The sequence below is a fragment of the Halichoerus grypus genome, chromosome 7, assembly GCF_964656455.1.
Source record: "Halichoerus grypus chromosome 7, mHalGry1.hap1.1, whole genome shotgun sequence".
NCBI lineage: Eukaryota > Metazoa > Chordata > Mammalia > Carnivora > Phocidae > Halichoerus > Halichoerus grypus.
In genome coordinates, this window is record NC_135718.1 from 35,201,789 (window position 1) to 35,223,042 (window position 21,254).

General features: G+C 36.9%; 1 protein-coding gene across 8 annotated transcripts in view; it reads right to left on the reverse strand.

Moving 5' to 3' along the window:
* Positions 1-21,254, reverse strand: part of PCGF5 (polycomb group ring finger 5) — a 114,865-nt gene that overhangs the window by 17,943 nt on the left and 75,668 nt on the right. For all 8 annotated transcript variants that reach the window (XM_036117151.2, XM_036117148.2, XM_078077378.1 and 5 more), the window contains 3 exons: positions 19,104-19,252; positions 4,161-4,259; positions 1,188-1,277 (listed from right to left, as the gene is read on the reverse strand). In XM_036117151.2, the coding sequence (XP_035973044.1) occupies positions 1,188-1,277; positions 4,161-4,259; positions 19,104-19,252 (338 nt within the window). The remainder of the gene's footprint in view (positions 1-1,187; positions 1,278-4,160; positions 4,260-19,103; positions 19,253-21,254) is intronic.

The following is a 21,254-nucleotide window of genomic DNA, read 5'->3' on the forward strand; positions in this document are numbered from 1 at the left end:
TAGATGCTTCATTTATTATATATCAAGACATTTCTGAAAAACAGCCAATTTTCCTACTCATTGAATACAACACACAAAAATGATTTTTTGAGGTTTTATAACAATTCCATAGATGCTTACATTCCATGTTTTTGAACCACTGTAACATGGCAACCCTCATTATATTCAGATTCTGTATTACTTGTCTTTGAGTGAGGTTACATTTCTTAATTTTGTATTTTTAATAGTTTATATTTTCATAAGAAAATGTAATACAACCTATCTTATTAGATTAAAATTATGCAGAGTTTAGAAGTACGACATATTGTACCATAAACACCAGAGAATCTTAATGTCTGAGAAGACCTTGAAAGTCATCTAGTACAACCTTCCAGTCAATCTCAATTAACGTGTATTCATGTAATCAGATTATAAAGAGAACTTCTGGTAGCATTACTACTACATCCCCTCACTGATATACATCAAGCCTTATAATCCCTAGCCCTCGGATTTCTCTACTATCAATGTTACGCATAATACAGATAAGATATGCTTGAACCTTCTGATTAACCCTAAGCAAAGGTATAGTTCAAAATACAGAATTCTCCTTTTGGGTGTTTTGGATTTTTCTCAGGTTTTCTCCTTTTACATCATTTCTCTCATATTGCCTAGGGCCTAAGCCACAACAATCTAATTCTGACATCAGAAACCACTGCAAACTCACTTACCCTTTGGTCCAATTTTACACTTTCATGTAAAGAAGGTACCTGAAAAAAAGATTACCTAGATTCTACTCTATCTGTCCCCTCTGCCACAACCAAAAAATATCAACCACTAAACAACATACTAATCAGGGCAAAACTTAGTCTCCTCACTTGACTCCATATAGTTAGAAGTTCCCATATTTTATCGGGGTTCTAAAAAAATGTAAGTGCCATCTTCTCTGTATTGAGGTAAGTAGAGTTCTGAACATATTTAGATGGGGTTTTTAACTCACCTTAAATATAACAAAACCACATTTAACAAAGATCTTGGTCTTGTACTTAGGACCAATTATCATGGAGTAGCTGGGATAAACAGTAAAAGGAATCAGTTTCTTCTGTTTCCCAAGTTTTTTTTGTTTGTTTCTAAGTAGTATACTGTTTATTATGAGTAGCAAAATGGCATATAACTAAACATACACATAGGTAAATATAAAAGCAATTTACGTTTTCGCCTCTTAGTCGCCATCTTGTCATGTAGATGAATTCCATAGTGTGATCCTTCCCCATAATTTCACCATTGCACAGCACATCCAACTTTAAAAAGAATAGTTACAGATCCATTAACATAAGTAATTTTTAATTCATTAGTATCTTACACTTTTTTCCTAAATTTCAAAAAAGATTCAAATAGTCATAACAAAACAGAAGTATTAACCATTATTTAAAAAGAACACTGAATGTTTTTATTAAGAGCACTGGTCCATCTCATAATTATTAACAATTCAGATATAAGTAACATGAAGCAGTGCTGGTCTTGTCCCAACTCAAGTCTGTATACATAATTTTGAAATGCAGTGTAAGCTTTCTCAGTCCATGTCTCTGTGCAACCTTAGTTTAGACATATTTCTGTGACTGTCTCTTACAAAAGGAGAAGTAACTGTGGAGACCTCACAGCACCTTTGGCTTATGAATTCACCTCTCAGAATGCTTTCACCTTCTCAAGATTGAGAGGACTTGCTTTCCTCTCATTACTTTGTATTCAAAGAGGGTAAAGGAATGAATGTGGATACAAGATTTATGGGGACTTCAAGGCATTTGAGAATTTCTGGTAATTGCCTGTAGCTAAGTCAACAGAACAGTTAGGACCATGCCACAGGCCTGTATCTTCTAGGGCTCTCTGGCCTGTTTTGCTTGGGCGGTAACTTGCATAATACTTACAGGACCCTCTTCTCATCTTGCATCGAACTTCAAAAAAGGGATGTGCTTTCCAAAGCTCACTTTTGCTCTAGAGTTGCAGGAACCAAACAACCCCCCAAATCCTTAAGAAGGCCCCAGGAACTGTGGCTATGATTTACCAGTTCAACAAAGCACAGTTAAATGTTTATCATAAGTCCCTATAAATAAAGCATTTCAGTTCTCTAGCTATTAAAGGCAAACTGATAAGAGTTTAATTTAAAGTGTGAGAAGGTGAAGAAAAATGGGTTTTAAATAATTCTGTCTGGTTAGAGACCAGAGTTTTGAACTTTAAGTCTAAAATGAGTACTGTTCCAATTGTATTAGACAAATTTTTAGCTGAGTTATATTGGCATTTTGATGATTTATGTTGACTTGCACGGACCTCAAAATGTTTTTTAGACATTTTATTTTTAAAAGGACAAAGTAGATAATTTTATTTTATTTTTTTAAATCTTGCTTGTAGGGGCGCCTGGGTGGCTCAGTTGGTTAAGCGACTGCCTTCGGCTCAGGTCATGATCCTGGAGTCCCGGGATCGAGTCCCGCATCAGGCTCCCTGCTCGGCAGGGAGTCTGCTTCTCCCTCTGACCCTCCTCCCTCTCATGCTCTCTGTCTCTCATTCTCTCTCTCTCAAATAAATAAATAAAAAAATCTTAAAAAAAAAAAAAAAATAAATAAATCTTGCTTGTAAAATAAATTCATAAGCAAAGAAGTAAAGAGATTCAGGATGCAATCCCTGGTTAGGTACACTGCTTCTGTTGTCATTTAAAAACTAAACTATCTTGCCCCAGTTAGCAATGCTGTTGCAAAAGCTTCAGCTGTTAGGTATTTCATTAAAACATCACCCTATGTGTTAGACAGCAAAATAAGGGGGGAACCAGTAAATGTTACTAAAAATCATAGGAAAAGTCCTTTACACTGGGAGAGATGAGGAGCTGTCAGTGGACAGAGTCTCCTGCCCTGCTGTCCTCATCTGTGGAGAGCAACACTGTGTGCCAGGAGTGAGACTGTATGAGAGGAATCATCCTGTCAGCTCTAACAACTTCCTGGAAACTAGAAAATAACTCAACGGGTCACACTTAAAAGTAAGGAAATAAAACTGCATGTGGTATTTTGTAAGAAGAGAATAAGTATAAAACCAAATCATAAAAACAATTTCATTTTCTATTTTCACTGTTGTATCTAAGTTGTCATCTTTTTACCAAGTACATAGGGCTTTGATTAACTTTCACAGTTTTTTCCCTAATGTAAAAGTTGATGTCTCTGGAAATGTTTTAATATTTGTAGGACCAAACCACAGTAAGAATTTTTAATCCATGGATTATTAGTTACCTGAGAGTTTTTAAATAAACTTAGGATCAGAGACTTCCTCAAAATACATACTTAATACCTGTCAATGCCTATGTTCAAATCCTGTTTTATTTCTGCTATGATAAACTGTTAATATTAGTGTATATAATGAAGAACTAATGTTGCCTTTGATGTCTTTGTTTATATAGGAAACTAGTCTCAGTCTTTCGTTTCTTCAGAAGCTACTACTATCAGAACCCAAAGGGGAGGAAGAGAAATTAATGCACGTTGTTAAGACTGCCATTTGGGCAGGTGAGAAATGCTAGCCATGTCTCCTCATTACATTATATCTATACTCGTAGGATCATAAACATTTTCTAAACATTGAACACATTACAAGTTGTGCTGTGATCAACATGGAGGCAATTTATCTCTCCGTTAGGAAACTGGTAAATTGCATTTATGCAGATGCAATTATGTTGGTTTTACCTACTGCTAAACAATACCACTTTTTCATATGACACAATTAAAGGAACATTATTTACAAAATCTTTTTACATAAAAAGACAATGTTTTACATTCTGAAAAAGAAGTCTATAAAGAATTGGTAAAAATGGATCTCAAAGGTCTCATTTAAAAAACAAAACAAAAAAAGACCCTAATGTTGGCATTAAAAAAATCTAGTTAGCTGTAGCATTTATTTTGGGAAAATTTAAGTTATATAAGTATCTCTTCTCACTGTAAACCACTAAATGCATTAGTAGCATGTTTTAGTCAGATGTTAAATTAAAAAATACAGATTACATAAATAGAATATTACATTCTCTAAATTTTTAACATATAAAAATAACCTAAGTTTCCACAAAAATTAAATGTACTTTCTGTTTTTACTTCGTTAGAATTTTACTTCAGATCAGAATTATCAACATGATCAAGGTTAGATTATTAACTTACCTCATAAGAACTTGGAAGTTTTAGTTTTAAACTTAAAAATTTTTTAATAGTTCCCACAGTTACACGTGTAGAACATCGAATGAACTTCTTCATTAAACCCTAAAGGAAATAAAGATTACTAATTAAAATAGTCTACCTTACTTTTAATGAAACCACAGGTGTCACTTCCACTATAATTTTAAGTATTTTCAAAATATTTTCTGAAAACATTTCAAATTATAGCTCCTTAGTACTAGTGAGTAAAAACATTCCTAATTCTTGGATACTTATATGACATTCTTCAAGAATGTATGAGGAAAATCCTGGGCAATCGACAATCTGCATACCTTTAGATAGTTTGGTTAACAACACATTATGAGTTTAATCAAAAATAAAGGTCACAAAAAGCATATAAAATATTTTATTACATAATGTTGCTTCTAATATTAGGGATAGTTTTAAAAAGAGCGGTGATTTCAAATGGGGCTCTAAGGAGTCCCAGGGTTCAATAGAGGCCAGTTAGGCCACAAGATCCCCTACAACTAAAAGTCAGGTGTCGGATGGGCTGTGGCAGTACTTTACTGGAAAAACAATGTTCTAGGTGTCTTGATTTTTCTCATTTTATTAGCAGTACTAATTTACTCTTTAAGCATGAACATCACTAAAATACAAGAACCAATCCAGAATGAATGCTCAAACTGAAAATGAGTCAAAATGAGGTTTGTAGACATGATAAACATGAACCAATTTGTGAAACAAAATTACATCTCCAAACCTTAAAAGTTATCAATAGTAAAACAAAAACCAGCACTTGAATCTTTTAAAGATATAAAGTATTACTTCTACTTACACGTACAGGATATTAGGTCAGCAAGCAGAATTGTTCTTAAATTCACTAAGTCAAAAGTAGAGCCATCCATGGGGTGCCTGGGTAGCTCAGTCTGTTAAGTGTCTGATTCTTTATTTAGGCTCAGGTCATGATCTTAGGGTTGTGAGACTGATCCCCACCTCGGGCTCCACACTGGGCTTGGAGTCTGCTTAAGATTCTTGCTCTCCCTCTCCCCCTTTGCCCCCCCCGCCAACACATGCGTGCTTTCTCTCTTTTTTTAAAAAAAGAAAAGAAAAAAAGAAAGAGCCATCCAGTTAGTATCTATTCCTAGCGAATGTGTTCCTAGCAAAATCTATTTCTGCTAACAAAGACCAACAGAAACAAATTTACAAATGATACCTGGTCACAATTCAGATGGTAAAGTATGCATTAAAAGAAAACAGAAGTCAAAAGTTACATCTAAAGCAAAACATACTCTAGCCATTTCAAAAGGTAAGAGTGATAGTCTAGACAGCATGGAAACAAAGGGATAAATATTCACACAGATCTTCCTTGTTATCTATTCACATCATCTCAACTACCCCAAGGTTTCCTGTCTATTTTCTTGTTCCAAACAGCTTATAGAGAATGCTTAGCACATTTTCTTGGTCCCAGTTAAGTTAGAGTATAATGTGCGGGTACTGGAAGACCCTCTAAATGTATTCTCATCTGCAGAGAAGTCTCAGGTATTAAAAGAACCTATAGAAATGACCATGGCATCACTACTCATAACTTTTCAGAAATTGTTAGTAAGTATAAAGGTGTCAGAAGAGTTAAGGGAAGATTTTAAAAACTAGGCAAAAACTTGTTTCTGGAATTTATAAGTCAATAAAGTTTGACATTAATCTCTAGCAAAATTCTGGTCCGAATTATTTAATATTTGATTTGTAAGTACTTAGAAAATGACAATATAACAATTATGCATTTTCTCTCTATAGGAACATTCTACAATTATCACCAATAACCCCGCTGTTTCCTAGTTAGGTACACTCTGGACTTGCTACACAGGTCTCTGAAAAGTAATCAACATGTTTTAAGGGAGGCAGTGACAATTAAGTGCTCAGCAGAGATGACGAGGATGGTGGGGAGACACTTGAAGAGATGATCCTAAGAGCAGTGCTCCTTTCCTGCCATTTCATAACACAGAGAATGGGAACATCTGTATGACGCACACGGGGTTAAGGGGAGACTGCTGCCTGGGACAGCAGCTGTAGAGCCCAGGCCCTGTCGGTTGCTCTGGTGGGGTCAACATTTTAGGCTCCCCTGCCTAAAATGAAGAAATATTATATAGAAAAAGATTTGTGTTTCCAGAATGTTACCTTTCCTTGCCTTCTAACCTGTTCCTTCAAACTCCGGCCAGGAGAGGAAGAGTTCAAAAATGGCTCTTTCTACTTCTAAGGTGGTTACCCTAGAAACATTTTTACTCTTTATGCCTTTGTTTTAGAAGAGTTGAGACTAGATCTGAAATCAGCTAGTGGTCAATATCATGGGTTACAGTTTTCCAGTTGTAGGATACAATTCAACAAATTCGAGTTCTTATTATAATGATTATTTGAGGTTTTATTTTTTCTAAAAGGCTTTATTGAGAGAGAGAGAGAGCGTGCACAGGAGTGGGGGGAAGGGGCCCAGGGAGGGGGGAGAAGCAGGTTCCCTACTGAGCAGGGAGCCTGATGCGGGGTTTGATCCCAGGACCCTGATATGACCTGAGCCAAAGGCAGATGATTAACTGACTGAACCACTCAAGCACCCCTGTTTGTTTTTTTAAATCCAAATCCCCAAGAGTGTTTTTCCTCTCATTTTTGGAATAGTATGGCTAGTACTACTTCACCACCTAAAGCAACTGTTGAGCTTGACTTTTTAAAATTGAAATATAATTCAAATAGCATAAAAGTCACCATTTAAAGTGTATGATTCAGTAACATTTAATATGTTCATGAGGTTGTGCAGCCAATACCATTATCTAATTCCAGGGCATTTCATTACCCCACTAAGAAACTTACTCAATCAGCAGTCACTACTTCTTCCTTCTCCCTAGACCTGACAAAAGCCAGTCTCCTTTCTGTGTCTATGTACTGCCTATTCTGGACCTTTCATAGAAAAGGAATCGTACAGTATGTGACCTTTGTGTCTGGCTTCTTTCACCTGGCATAATGTTTTCAAGGTTCATTCATGTTGTAGCATGTATCAGTATTTGATTCTAGCTTATAGTTTATTATACACTATCCTAACTTATTTTCCTTTTTGAAAAAAATATTAAAGGCATTCTACTGGGTGCGAAGTGGTATGTCATGTGATTTTGATTTGCACAGTCCTAATGACTAATAATGTTTAGCATCTTTTCATGTGTTCATTGGCCATTTTTTATTTTTTTTAAAATATTTTTATTTATTAGAGAGAGAAAGAGCAAGCACAAGAGAGCAGGGGCAGAGGGAGAGGGAGAAGCAGACTCCCTGCTGAGCAGAGAGCCCAGTGCAGGGCTCGATCCCAGGACCCTGGGATCATGACCTGAGCCAAAGGCAGACGCTTAACCGACTGAGCCACCCAGGCACCCCAGCCATTTTTTATCTTCTTTGGAGTAATGTCTATTCAAATCTTTTGCCCACTTTAAAAAATGAGTTACCGGGGCGCCTGGGTGGCTCAGTCGGTTAAGCGTCTGCCTTTGGCTCAGGTCATGACCCCAGGGTCCTGGGATCGAGTCCCACATCAGGCTTCCTGCCGAGCAGGAAGCCGGCTTCTCCCTCTCCCGCTCCCTCTGCTTGTGTTCCTGCTCTCGCTGTCTCTGTCAAATAAATAAATAAAATCTTTAAAAAAAAATAAAAAATGAGTTATCTTTTTGTTCATTTGTATGAGTTCTTTATATAATCTAAATATTAAATACCAGATGTGTGATTTGCAAATATTTTCTTCCATTCTGTGTGTCTTTTCACTTTCTTGGTAGTGTTCTTTGATGTACAAAAGTTTTTAATTTTGATAAAATCTAACTTACCTATTTTTTTTTATGCTTGTGCTGATGGTATCATTTTTAAGAATCTACTTCCAAATCCAAGCTCTTGAAATTTTATCCCTATGTTTCTTCTAAGAGTATTATAGTTTTAGCTGTTACATTTAGCTAGGGGTCCATTTTGAGTTAATTTTCATATATATAGCATGAGGGAGGGATCCAACCTCATTTCTTGCATGTGGATATTCAATTGTTCCAGCACCATTTGTTAAAAAGACTATTTTTTCCCCTTGAATTATCTTGGCCACCATGTCAAAAACAAATTCATTATCGATATATAGGTTTATTTCTCTCCCTCAATTCTTTTCACTGATCTATATGTCTACCCTTTTACCAGTATCATACTGTCTTGATTACTGTAGCTTTGAAGCAAGTTTTGAAATTGGGACTTTGCATCCTCCAACTTTGTTGTTCTTGAATTTCAAGATTGTTTTGACTATTTCAGGTCCCTTGGATTTCTATGACTTTTAGATCAGCTTGTCAATTTATGTGGGAATGGCTGTTAGAATGCTGGCTAGGGTTATCACTGAATCTGAGGAACAATTTGGGTAGGCCTGCCATCTTCACAATATTAAGTCTTCTAATCCATGAACATGGGATGTCTTCCGATTTACTTAGGCCTTTTTTTTTTTTTTTTTTTTAAAGATTTTATTTATTTATTAGAGAGAGAGTGAGCAAGCATGAGTAGGGGAAGGGGCAGAGGGAGGACAAGCAGACTCCCCACTGAGCAGGAAAGCCTGCTGTGAGGCTTGATCCCAGGACCCTGAGATTATGACCTGAGCTGAAGTCAGACGCTTAACTGACTGAGCCACCCAGGTGCCCCGTGTTTAGGCCTTCTTAATTTCTTTTGATGTTTTGCAGTTTTCAGTATACAAATCATATGCTTTCTTTGTTAAATATATTCCTAAATATTTTACTTTTTTTTTTTAGGCTGTTAGTGCACAAAGTTTCCAATGTCTCTACATCCTCACCAACACTTGCTGTTTTCTGTTTTGTTTTTGATAATAGCCATCCTAATGAGTGTGAGGTGATTATGTTATTGTGGTTTTAATTTGCATTTCTTCAATGATCAGTGATGTTGAGAATCTTTTCATGTGTCTGTTGGCCATCTGTCTGTCTTCTTTGGAAACGTCTCTTCTGGTCCTCTCCCCATTTTTAAAAATTGGATTGTTTGATGTTGAGTTGTTTATATATTTTGGATATTAACCCCTTATCAGATAGATCATTTGCAAATATCTTCTCTTATTCAGTAGGCTGCCTTTTTGTTTTGTTGGTAGTTTCCTTTGCTGTGCCAAAGCTTTTTATTTTGGTGTAGTCCCAATAGTTTATTTCTGCTTTCGTTTCCCTTGCTCAAGGAGACATATCCATAAATACATTGCAAGAGTGATGTCTAAGAGATTACCGCCTCTTTTCTTTTTAGGAGTTTTATGGTTTCAGATCTGATATTTAAGTCTTTAATCCATTTTGGGTTTATTTTTGTGTATGATTTAATAAAGTCCAATTTCATTCTTTTGCATGCAGCTGTCCAGTTTTCTCAGCACCATTATTGAAAAGACCATCTTTCCCTGATTGTATATTCTTGCCCCTTTGTTGTAGGTTAACTGACCATATAATTTAAGGGTTTATTTCTGGACTTTCCATTCTGTTCCACTGATTTATGTATCTGTTTTTGTGCCAATATCTCACTGTTTTGATTACTATAGCTTTGTAGTATTATCCTGCTTTGTTATTCTCAAGATTGCTTTGGCTATTCAGAATCTCTTGTGGTTTCATACAAATTTTAGGATTACTTGTTCCAGTTCTGTGGAAAATGTTATTTGTATTTTGAAAGGAATTACATTTAATCTGTAGATTTCTTTGAGTAGTATGGACATTTTAGCAATATTTATTAATTCCAATTCATGAACATATCTTTACAATTGTGTCTTCTTCAATTTTTTCTAGTTTTCAAAGTATAGGTCTTTCTTTAAATTTCCTAGATAATTTATTATTTTTAGTGCAATTGTAAATGGGATTGTTTTCCTAATTTCTCTTTCTGCTACTTTGTTATCGATGTATATAAATGTAACAGATTTCTTTATATTAATTTTGTATCCTGCAAATTTACTGACTTCATTTATCAGTTCTACAGATTTTTGGTGGTCTCTAGGGTATTCTATATATAGTATCATATCATCTGCAAATAATGAGATTATCTCCTTCCTTACCAATTGGGATGACTTTTCTTTTTCTTGTCCGAGAATTTTTTTCTTGTCTCCTCAGCTAGGTTCCAGTACTATGTTGAATAAAAGCAGCAAGAATGGACATTCTTGCCTTGTTCTTGATCTCAGAGGAAAAGCCGTTTTTCACCACTGAGTATGTTAGCTGTGGGTCTTTTATATATGGCCTTTTTTAAATTCTGAAGTATGTTCCCTCTAAATCTACTTTGTTGAGAGTTTTTATCATAAACAGATGTTGTATTTTGTCAAATGGTTTTTCTAAATCTACTGAGAAAATCGTATGGTTTTTATCCTTCTTGTTAATATGATGTAACACACTGATTTGCCAGTACTGACCCACTCTTTCATCCCTGAAATAAATTCCACTCGATCATGGTAAATGACCCTTTTGCTGTATCACTGAATTCAGCTTGCTAATATTTTACTGAGGAATTTTGCATCTATGATGTTTGCTTGTAGTTTTCTTTTTTTGTAGTATCTTTTTCTGGTTTGGTATCAGGGTAATGCTGGCCTTGTAGAATGAATTTCCTTCCACTTCTATTTTCTGTAATGGTTTGAGAATAGGTATTAACTCTTCTTTAAATGCTTGGTAGAATTCACCTCTGAAGCTATGTCATCCTAGACTTCTGTTTGTTGGAAGTTTTTGACTACTGATTTGTTACTAGAAACCAGTCTGTTCAAATTTTCTATTTTTTCCTGATTCAGTTTTGGAAGATTGTATGTTTCTAGAAATTTATTCATTTCTTCCAGGTTGTCCCAATTTGTTGGCATAGGATTTTTCATAGTACTCTCATAATTCTTTGTATTTCTGTGGCATAATTGTTATTTCTCTTCTTTCATTTCTGATATTGAGTCTTTTTTTTTTTTTTTTTGATGAGTGAAGCTAAAGGTTTATCAATTTCCTTGTCTTTTCAAAGAACCAGCTCTTGGTTTTTTGTTTTTTTTTTAAGATTTGAGAGAGAGCATGTGTGTGAGTGGGGAGAGGGGCTGAGGAGGAAAGGTGGAGAGAGAGGGCGAGAAAATCTGAAGCAGACTCTGAACTGAGTGCAGAGCCCAATGTGGGGCTCAATTTCTCAACCCCGAGATCATGACCTGAGCTGAAAACAAGAGTTGGATGCTTAAAAAATGCACCACCCAAGTGCCCCCCAGCTCTTGGTTTCATTGATGTTTTCTATTTTTTTTTTTTAGTCTCTATTTATTTCCACTCTAATCTTTATTATTTCCTTCCTTTTGCTAACTTCAGGCTTTTCTTTTTCTAGTTCCTTTAAGTATAAAGTTAGACTGTTGGGAGATTTTTCTTGTTTCTTGAGGTAGTCCTATATTGCCATAAACTTCCCTCTTATTTTTGAGAGAGTGCAAATGGGAGGGTGGGGGCCAGAGGGAGAGGGAGAATCTCAAGTAGGCTCCATGCCCAGTGCTGAGCCCGACACAGAGCTCAATCTCACAACCCTGGGATCATAACCTGAGCTGAAATCAAGAGTTAGATGCTTAACCAACTGAGCCACCCAGGTGCCCCTAAACTTCCCTCTTAGAACAGCTTTTGCTGCATCCCAAAGATTTTGGATGGTTGTATTTCCATTTTCATTTGTCTTCAGGTATTTTTTATTTCCTTTTTGATTTCTTCATTGACCCATTGGTTGTTTAGTAGCATGTTGTTTAGCCTCCATGTGTTTGTGTTGTTTTTTTTTTTTTCAGTATTTTTCTTGTAACTGGTTTCTAGTTTCATACCATTATGATTGAGAAAGATGCTTGATAGGGATTTCAGTCTTCTTAAATTTAGTGAGACCTGTTTTGTCGCCTAATACGTGGTCTATCCTAAAGAATGTTCCATGTGCACTTGAACAGAATGTGTATTCTGTTTGGGGATGGAATATTCTGTCTATATTTGTTAAGTCCAGACTTAAATTTGTTAAGTCTTGTATATATCTGGTCTAATGTGTTGTTCAAAGCCATTGTTTCCTTGTTGATTTTCTGTCTGGATGATCTATCAATGTTAAGTGTGGTGTTAAAGTGCCCAATTATTATTGTATTATTGTTAATTTCTCCCTTAATGTCTGTTAATATTTACTTTATGTATTTAGGTTCTCCTATGTTGGGTGCACAGATATTTACAATTGTTAAATACTTTTGTTGGCTAGATCCCTTTATCATTATGTAGTGCCCTTCTTTGTCTCTTGTCTTTGTTTTAAAGTCTATTTTGTCTGATATAAGAATTGCTACCCTGTGCTTTTCTTTTCCTTGCTTCCATTTGCATGGAAAATTTCTACCCCTTCACTTTCAGTCTGTATGTGTCTTTAGGTCTGAAGTGAGTCTCTTGTAGGTGCCATATAGATGGGTTTTTTTTTTTTTTTTATCAGTTACCCTAAGTCTTTTGATTGAAGCACTTAATCCATTTGCATTTAAAGCAATCTTTGAAAGGTATGTAATTATTGCCATTTGGTTGTTTTCTGGTTGTTTCATATTTCTTCTCTGTTCCTTTCTTCTTCTGTTCTTCCCTTGTGGTTTGATGGCCTTCTTTAGTGCTATGCTTGGATTCTTTTCTCTTTATTTTTTGTATATCTATTATATTTGTGGTTACCATTGGGCTCATATATAACACCCTACTGTCTATAGCAGCAGTCTGTATTAACTTCATGATCTCTTAAGTTTTAACACATTCTAAAAGCATTAAATTTTTACTCCTCCTCCTTCATCCTCTAATCTGCTGTTGATTCCCTCTAGTGTATACTTCATTTCAGTTACTGTACACTTCAGTTCTGACTAGTTCTTTTTTATCTCTTTGTTGAAAAGTTCTCAGTGAGTTCATTCACTTTTTTCTCAAGTCTGGTATCTTTTTTTTTTAAGATTTTTATTTTTTATTTGAGAGAGAGAGAGTGTGCATGCATGCACAAGTAGGGGGAGGGGAGAGGGAGACTGCCCACTGAGCAGGGAGCCTGATGTGGGGTTTAATCCCAGGACCCTGAGCCAAAGGCAGGCACTTAACAGACTGAGCTATCCAGATACCCCAAGTCTGGTGAGTATCTTTATGACGATTACTTTGAGCTCTTTATTAGGCATATTGCTTATCTCCATTTTGTTTAGCTCTTCTGTGGTTTTATCTTGTTCTTTCATTTGGTACATATTCCTCTGTCTCCTCATTTTGTCTAACTCTCTGTTTCTATGTATTAGGTAAGTCAGTTACATCTCCTGGTTTTGAAATAAGTGGCCTTGTGTACAAGAGGTCCCTTTAGCACAATACCTCCTGGTCACCAGAACAAGGTGCTCCAGGTGTGTCCCTTGTGTGGGCTGTGTACACCTTCCTGTTGTGGCTGAACTGTGACTGCTGTGGACATGCTGGTGAGTGAAGATGGCCTTCAGCCCATTTGGCCATGATGACCTGCTTCTGTGGGCAGACTGGGCAGGGTTTGTTCCCCATGTTTTTAAGAGGTCCGGCTGAAACTGCCATGGCTTGCTCATGGGTGGGGGCCAGCACACAGCCTAGCTGTCTTCATTTAGCTGCTGGGAAAGGTGTGGGTACAAAATGATGGGTAGGGCTTGCTTCCTGCATGGCCAACTGAGAGGCTTGGCTGTGGCTGCCATGGGCTCACTGGTGAGTGGGACTGGTACTCAGCCTAGCTGTCTGCCATTGGGGTCGGCAACAGCAGCAGGCACACTGCAAGCAGGCCTTGCTCCCCATGTAGCCAGCTAAAAGGCCTGGCTAAGGGTGTGTGGGGTTAAACGTTCCCCTCCCCAGGGCATGAGTCACTTTGGAGGGATGCCTGTAGAAATCAATGTGTTCAGTGGGGCAAATCTGCAGGGGAACCCTGGGGTCGGGTATGTGGTGCTGGCAAGGTAGATGGAGAGTGTCAGAACTGGCTTCTGCAAGCATCCAGCTATCTAGCCTGGGCAGGGCAAGAAAAACAGCACCTGCAAACAGTTTTGTTCCTGGAGAAATCTGCAGATCCCTGCCCCACCGGTACAGGTCCTAAGATTAGTCAATAAATATCCTTCATGTATACCTCAAATACTTTTCAAACTGCTGCTGCTATGCTGTGTTTTAGGCCAAGTTAGTGTGTTGGCTTTCTGAGGGCGGGAACTTGGTTTCCTATCACCCACTAGCTCTCCTGGGGTTAAGCCCCACTGATTTTCAAAGCCAGACATTATAAGGACCATCTTCCCAGTGAAGGTCCCCAAGGCTGGGGGTGACTGGTATGGGGGTCTGATCTCCTTGCTCCTCTGTGCCTGTGATGTCCCTCCTGTGTTCCCAACCATATCTTCACTCCTTTTACCCTTTTTGATGTAGCTGCCTCTCTATGACTAGCTGTGGAATACTGTTCTGGAAGTCTTGAGGTCATTTTTAAAATTAGTGGCAATAGATACAGTTGCTGCTTTGGTCTGTCTGTGGGACACGGTGAGTTCAGGATCCTATTTGGCCCTCAGCTCTGCTCTTACACTTTCATTTAAATGTTGACATATGGTTTCTTTTAGTTTTCTTCACACATTTAAAATGGAGGACTTAAAATCTGTACCTCATAAGTCTAATGTCTGGACTTCTTCAGAGACAGTTTTACTTCTTTTCCTGTATATGAGCTGTACTTTAATTCTATTTGTGTCATAATTTTATGTTGAAAACTTGACGTTTAAAATAATATAATGCGGCAACAGTGGAAATCAGGTTCCCACCTGCCTCACAGGGTTTGTTATTGTGGCTGTATCTTGCTGTTTCTCTTTGTTTAGTGACTTTCCTAAACTAATTCTGTGAAGCCTGTATTCTTTATAATATGTGGCTACTGAAGTTTCCACCTATTGGTTGGCTAGTGGCTGAACAGAGATTTCCTTATACACTTGGAACGAATAAATCTCCCAGTCTTTGCTAGGAGACCATGTGTTTTGGGGCACACCTCCAATACTCAACCAGGTTATTGACAACTCTGCCTTAATCTTCACATCCTGCTGTGCAGAGCCTCAAGGTCAGCCAGAAGTGAGAGCTTAAGGCCTCCTTAGGTCTTCCCTGATCATGTACACAGTCCTATGTATATGCTTGGACTTGCAGATTCCCAGGAATACGTTAGAACTTTTCAAAGCTCCTACAGCCTTTGATATCTATAGACATCTTATTTACCAGCTTTTCAAGATGCCCCAAATGTCATCTATACCTCAGACAGCCATGAAGTTCAAATATTTGTCTGTAATTGGTTCTAAAAAATGCTCTGCCCTTCCCAGCGCACAGAAGTTTTTTCTACTGGGCAAGCTCCATGTCAGGCACAACACAGACAGCCTATAAGTGGGCTGTTCCAGGAACGACCGGACAGCTCCAATAAGGACAATTATTTGGCAATTAGGCTTTGAAAGAGTTCCACCTCTGTTCTGCCCTTTGGTGTCTGAAAGGCTACAGTGGGAAAGTCGGCTGTTCTTTTTCAAGGCTACTCCAGAGCTGGAGAGTGGCGGGATTGGACTAAGGCAAGTTAAAATGCCACAAACCTCACTGTTCATGCCATTTTCTTGATCAAATGCTCTATGGGTTTCTGCAAGCCTTTTTTTTTTAAGATTTTTAATCTATTTGAGAGACAGCAAGAGAGCGAGCACAAGCAGGGGCAGTGGGAGAGGGAGAAGCAGGGCTCCCCGCTGAGCAGGGAGCCTGATGTGGGGCTCCATCCCAGGACCCTGGCTGGGATCACGACCTGAGGAGAAGGCAGACACTTAACGAATGAACCACCCAAGCGCCCCAAACCTTTGATTAATTATCAAATTCCTAAAAAAATTGATTTTGAAAGGGTTTTTTTGGCAGTTTTTTTCATTGCTTTTATGGAAGAGTGAATTTTTGAAGGTCCTTATGCTACTATTTTCACTGCCTTCCTGCTCTTGACTTTGATTTTTGGAATTACAAAAGTAGTAAGTATAAACTGTACATGCAACTACACCACCATGTTTGAGAATCACACCCTACTGCAGAGGAGTGAGGTGCCTGAGAAGGCTATAAAGAAACACAGACATGGTTTCTTTGCCTTGAAGGGGTTTACAATCATCCCCAAAAGATAAAAGCATCAGTACCTGGTACCTTCAGGAACACAATGAATGCTGACTTAATAACCACCTAACTAACTGGGTTAAAAATGCAAATCCTACAGAATTTCAGAGAAGAGATTCACTAGGGTCAAAAAAGCATCACAAAGAATAGAGGTCTCTGCTTGGGTCTTGAGAGAAGCATAGCGAAGTGGTGAGAAGAGGCAAGAACATGCCAAAAAGGGAAGCATTTCTGTTTTAGAGGGTTTTAAATATTATTAATATAATCCTTTGTCAGATATAAGGCAATAATCATTTGTCTTGAGAGGAGGATTCACTGATAGGTATAATGGGTGATAAACTTATCAAGATAGGGGCTAGTTAGTGAAAGGCTCTGAATGCCAACATAAGGAGATAAGACTTGATTCTGTAGGCAAACTATGGCCACAGCTCTCAAGACGAAATTATCTATTTTGGTAAGTGAAGTTTTATTGGAACACAAGCCAGTTCATTCACTATCGTCTAAGGCTGCTTTAGCCTTATAGTGCTATAATGAGTAAGCTGAGTAGTTGCAACAGAGACCACATTTCATCTCTCTGTTTATAACCTTTGTTGGGAGTTCCATAGAGCCTAAAATATTTCCTATGTGCCCCCTGATACTGGCCATGACTCTGGACCATACCTTCAGGCTGTAGCCTCAACCCTGGATAATAAGAGAAATTAAAGGTACAGAGAACACTTTAAAGACTGCTTTAAAAAATCTATACAAGGTGAGCAGCACTAGGCTGAGGGAAAGTTTTCAGGACTTATGGCTGGTTGAAGGAAAACGTAAAAGGTCAGAGATGACTCCAAGGTTTTGAACTTGTATGACTGGTACAAAGATGGTAGTGATAACCGAAATAGCAAGTTTGGAGTAAAGTTAGGTGAAAGTAAAGTATAATGAATTTGTCTTTAAACATGTTAAGTTTCAGGTGTTAGTAAAACTTCCAACTGAGGTATTTAAAAGTAGTTAGAGACTTAATTCTTCAACTTGGGAGAGATGGCAGGGTTGGAAATGGGGATTTAAAAGTTCTTTGCAGAACTGAAGTCACAAAAAATAGAAGTGACCTCCTAGGATAAATCCAGAGAAAGAAATATTGAGTGGAAGACAAGGTATTAGGAGGTACTCACATATATCAAGCAAAAGCCAGGAAGAAGTAGAGACAGTATAGGAATAGCCAGAGAAAAAAGGTGGGAATCAGGGAAGCAAAGTAGAATTCACATAAGCTATGAAGTTGTTTTATGAATAGAAGGCACAAGGATGAAGAAAAGTCTAAAAAGGAAAGTGAATGGATAAAAGGTCAACTGGGATGGCGAAGTGTCAAAGATGTCAAGAGAATATCAAGGCAAGGGGTTAATTTTTCAGATGAATCTCTAAAATTCAATGCTTTATAACTTTCATACTAGAAATCCAAAAGCAGACTTTACATTTATTTATGAAAGATCTTCAGCTTTTCTACTGACTTAATTTTCAAGATACAAGACACAATTTACAAGATAGTAACTCCTATCAGAGAGCTAAAGGATGATCACAATCTCCATAAGATGAATCTCTTAAAAAGAGGATTATAGAAATGACTGGCATAAGGGTTTTAAAAACCCTTAAAAAAGACTTACAAAAAGGAAAGGGTGCTGCACCAGAGCATAAAAACCAAGAGAAACATGGAAGGATAAATAGGTCCCATGGCCACTTCTCGAAAGATTGCTGCAGATGATTACATGCCTTGTCCAACCAACCCCTCTTAACTAAATCATTCTATTATAACTGTTTGTTTATATGTGAAAGTCCTAACTAAAATTCCTTGAGTGAAGAATTTTTTTCTTCTTATCTCTTAACTGAGTCACTATGCTCCTGTATCTTTGTTGTAAGATGCTGGGAAAACTAATTGGAGTTGAAATAGTATCTGCTTTTAATTTCCTAATAGGAAAATATCATTTAAGGTATTAGTGAAAAATTCAACCCATTCACAGATTTATACAGAGGAAGTAAAAGAGAAAAAGAGACACTGAATATAGGTACTTGCATAAAACACGGAGTATAAAGAGAAAAACAATCTTCTCAATCATTGACAAAAATCTATTTAAGAGATAAAGTAGTGAACATTTATAATGAAAAGGGAAGTTGCTTGCAATAAAAAAGCAGAAATCATTACTTAAATAACACCATTTAAAGACCAAAGAAAATAAATAAAAGTGAATAGGATGTTTTAAACTCTCTAGTATATAGATCCTTCACCAAAAGGTCGAATTAGCAGGTAGATACAGGGGAAAACAGGACTAGAAATGGAGATTCTACAGGAAATATCTGGGAGCCTTTAAGGACTTTCAAAGTTCACCGGCACTTTAGGACACCCAATTTTACTTCAAAACCAATTATATTATTTATAAAGTGTATTAGCCATGATATGGATGGCTTTTTGAGTTGCAAATAAAAATAGAGAAATAAAGGAGAAAATGAGGAGAGGATGAATGAAAGAGTTGGAGACACTGCCCATCATGTGATGTAATGATGTGAGTCTGAATTGGTTACCACACGTAAAAAGGGAGAAGCAATGTATATGAACTCCCAACAAAGGTATAAAAGGAGGTAACAGAGAAATAGAGGCGTGATTCTTGGAATTAGCCACTAGGTGGTGGCATTGGCCCAGGACTGTTCAGTTGTGGGGGCTGGAAATCAGGTGCCTGGAGTAAGCAATTGTTTGGTCATTTGTTGCTATGGGGCTGTCAGAGAATGGTATTCTACTTGATGATGTTAATAAAAATTTTGAAAGCAAGCACTAGCCAAATTCATCAACAAATTATCAAAGATTTACTATAAAATGATTATAAAAATAGAACTGTGCTTGTCCACTCACCTTTACTACATTGTCCCCTGATTGTCCATTATTTCGTAAGCAATCTAGACATATAGCAATTTGTGGGTCACTTCTGTGATAGTCTTTATCATCTTGATTTTCATCACCTTCTTCATCTACTTTAGGTTTGTCAACTTTTGAAGTATCATCTGTATATTTTAAACAAACCAAGTTAGATGTAACTCCAAGTTGATTTTAAAGTTAAGCAACAGTATATTAATCAAGACAAAAAAAAATCATCAAAACAAAAATGTTTAAAAAACCAAGAAATGCTTTTTAAACATTTTTGTTTTGATGAAGAATAACTGAAAATTTTAATATTTTTAAAATGTTCCAACCAACTCAACAATGGAAATATTTTTAAAAAGCCATCAGTGACTTACTAACATAACCTAAAATTTCTCGGCTCACTGGGATATCCAAATGAAAGATTCAGAACTACCTATATCTGGCCACAAAAATGATTGCAATTAATGATTAGACCACTTAGAAAGTAGACGGGATATAAAAATATTCCAAATTCTATATATATTCGAATTTGAAACCAAGTACTCTTTTCAAAGTATAAAATAGTCTTTGAGTTCTCAAAATTTCAAATTATTAGATACTCATAAAACCAGCTAGTGAAATATGAGTAGAATGAATTAGCTTTTTAAAACATGTATGTAGCCATGTAATGTTAAAAATCCAGTAAAGAAATCAATCGCATACTTTGTTTCATACAAATGTATTTAACCTATGAAATACCTGCAGCCTACATATAATACAACACATGTGCCAATTCATTTCTTTACAGAGTCCCTTTCACTCTGTGTTTGATATGCATTGTGCTAGGCTTGGGGGAATACTGAAACCAGAGTGTTCTCATCCTCACCCTCACAGTGGTCAGGGTACAGGACAGGCAAGTAAAGAAAACAGATGGAGAAGTATGATAAGGACTCTGATGGAAGAGGTAAAAATAGACTACGTGGGCACCTATAAGAGAGGTATCCAAACTTGGGGTGAAGCAGAGATTCAGGGAAAGGTATAGAAAATCCCAGGAAAAAAAATAACAGGTTAGCCCCTCTTTACTGCCTAATAAAAGCAATACAGTTGTATCATAAAGGGCAGGTGGGTTCTCTTTCTTCTGCATTCATTCTTCTATCTATTTATGTGGAATCCACATAGACAGGAGCTGCCTTTTATGAACCAAACTCCCAGCACCAAGAAAAGATTCACATTCTCTACCCAAACTCAAGACAAAACATTATAAAATACTTTAAAAAGGGAGAAATATGGGTAAAGGGAGATACACACAAAGTAGGCTGTGGTCCTTCATGAGTCTGTAAGATACACTGAGTCCTGGACTAAACCTACTATATACTTTATGATGACAATCCCTTGGTTTCCTGTTCAAGATAGTCAAAAATTTGAACATTTAGTCAACTTTATATTATTTATACTTTAGTGGAGTCATTTTTTGGTCAAGCTTGGGCTTCTTTGCTCATTTTGTTGCTACAGATAAAAAATAATCCCTACCTACCTTATTCCAGTAATTGAAACTATTCTCAAACCTCCCCTGCTATTGGAAGCCAGCCTTGAACAGTTAAGTTGAACTAATAAAATACAGATGAAATGAGAAAGACAGGACTTCCTCACCTATCTTAATGGTATGTAACTGATAATCCTATGATCTTAAGCTCACAATGAGCCTATAAAAACACGCATACATCATTAAAAAATTTCAATGGTATTTAGGCTATCCTGAAATAAATCTCATATTAAATAACAGTGGGAAAAGCATACTATTCCTTTTAATTTCAGGTATGTTATGCTTTTTTTTTCCCGTTGTGTGAATTATACATACTAAAAAACCTTTTCTCTGCCCAGTAATGTTTGTCACTTTGCTGAGATTATTATTAAAAACTGCTGATGGCAGAGTCTCCTGGGACCCAGAAGAGAAATGTGGACACTCTGTGTAAGTGATGGGGAAAATTCCCATAAGCAACTGGAAGTATTTTTCATATCTCAGGATATATAAATTTGTATCATCTGAGTTCCACCTATAAACATGTAATTCCACATTATCAGAGCATAGACAGATCCCCTGATCTGGCACTCAGCGACATCTTGGCTCCTTCCCCAATAAAACAAACATACAAAATAAGATAA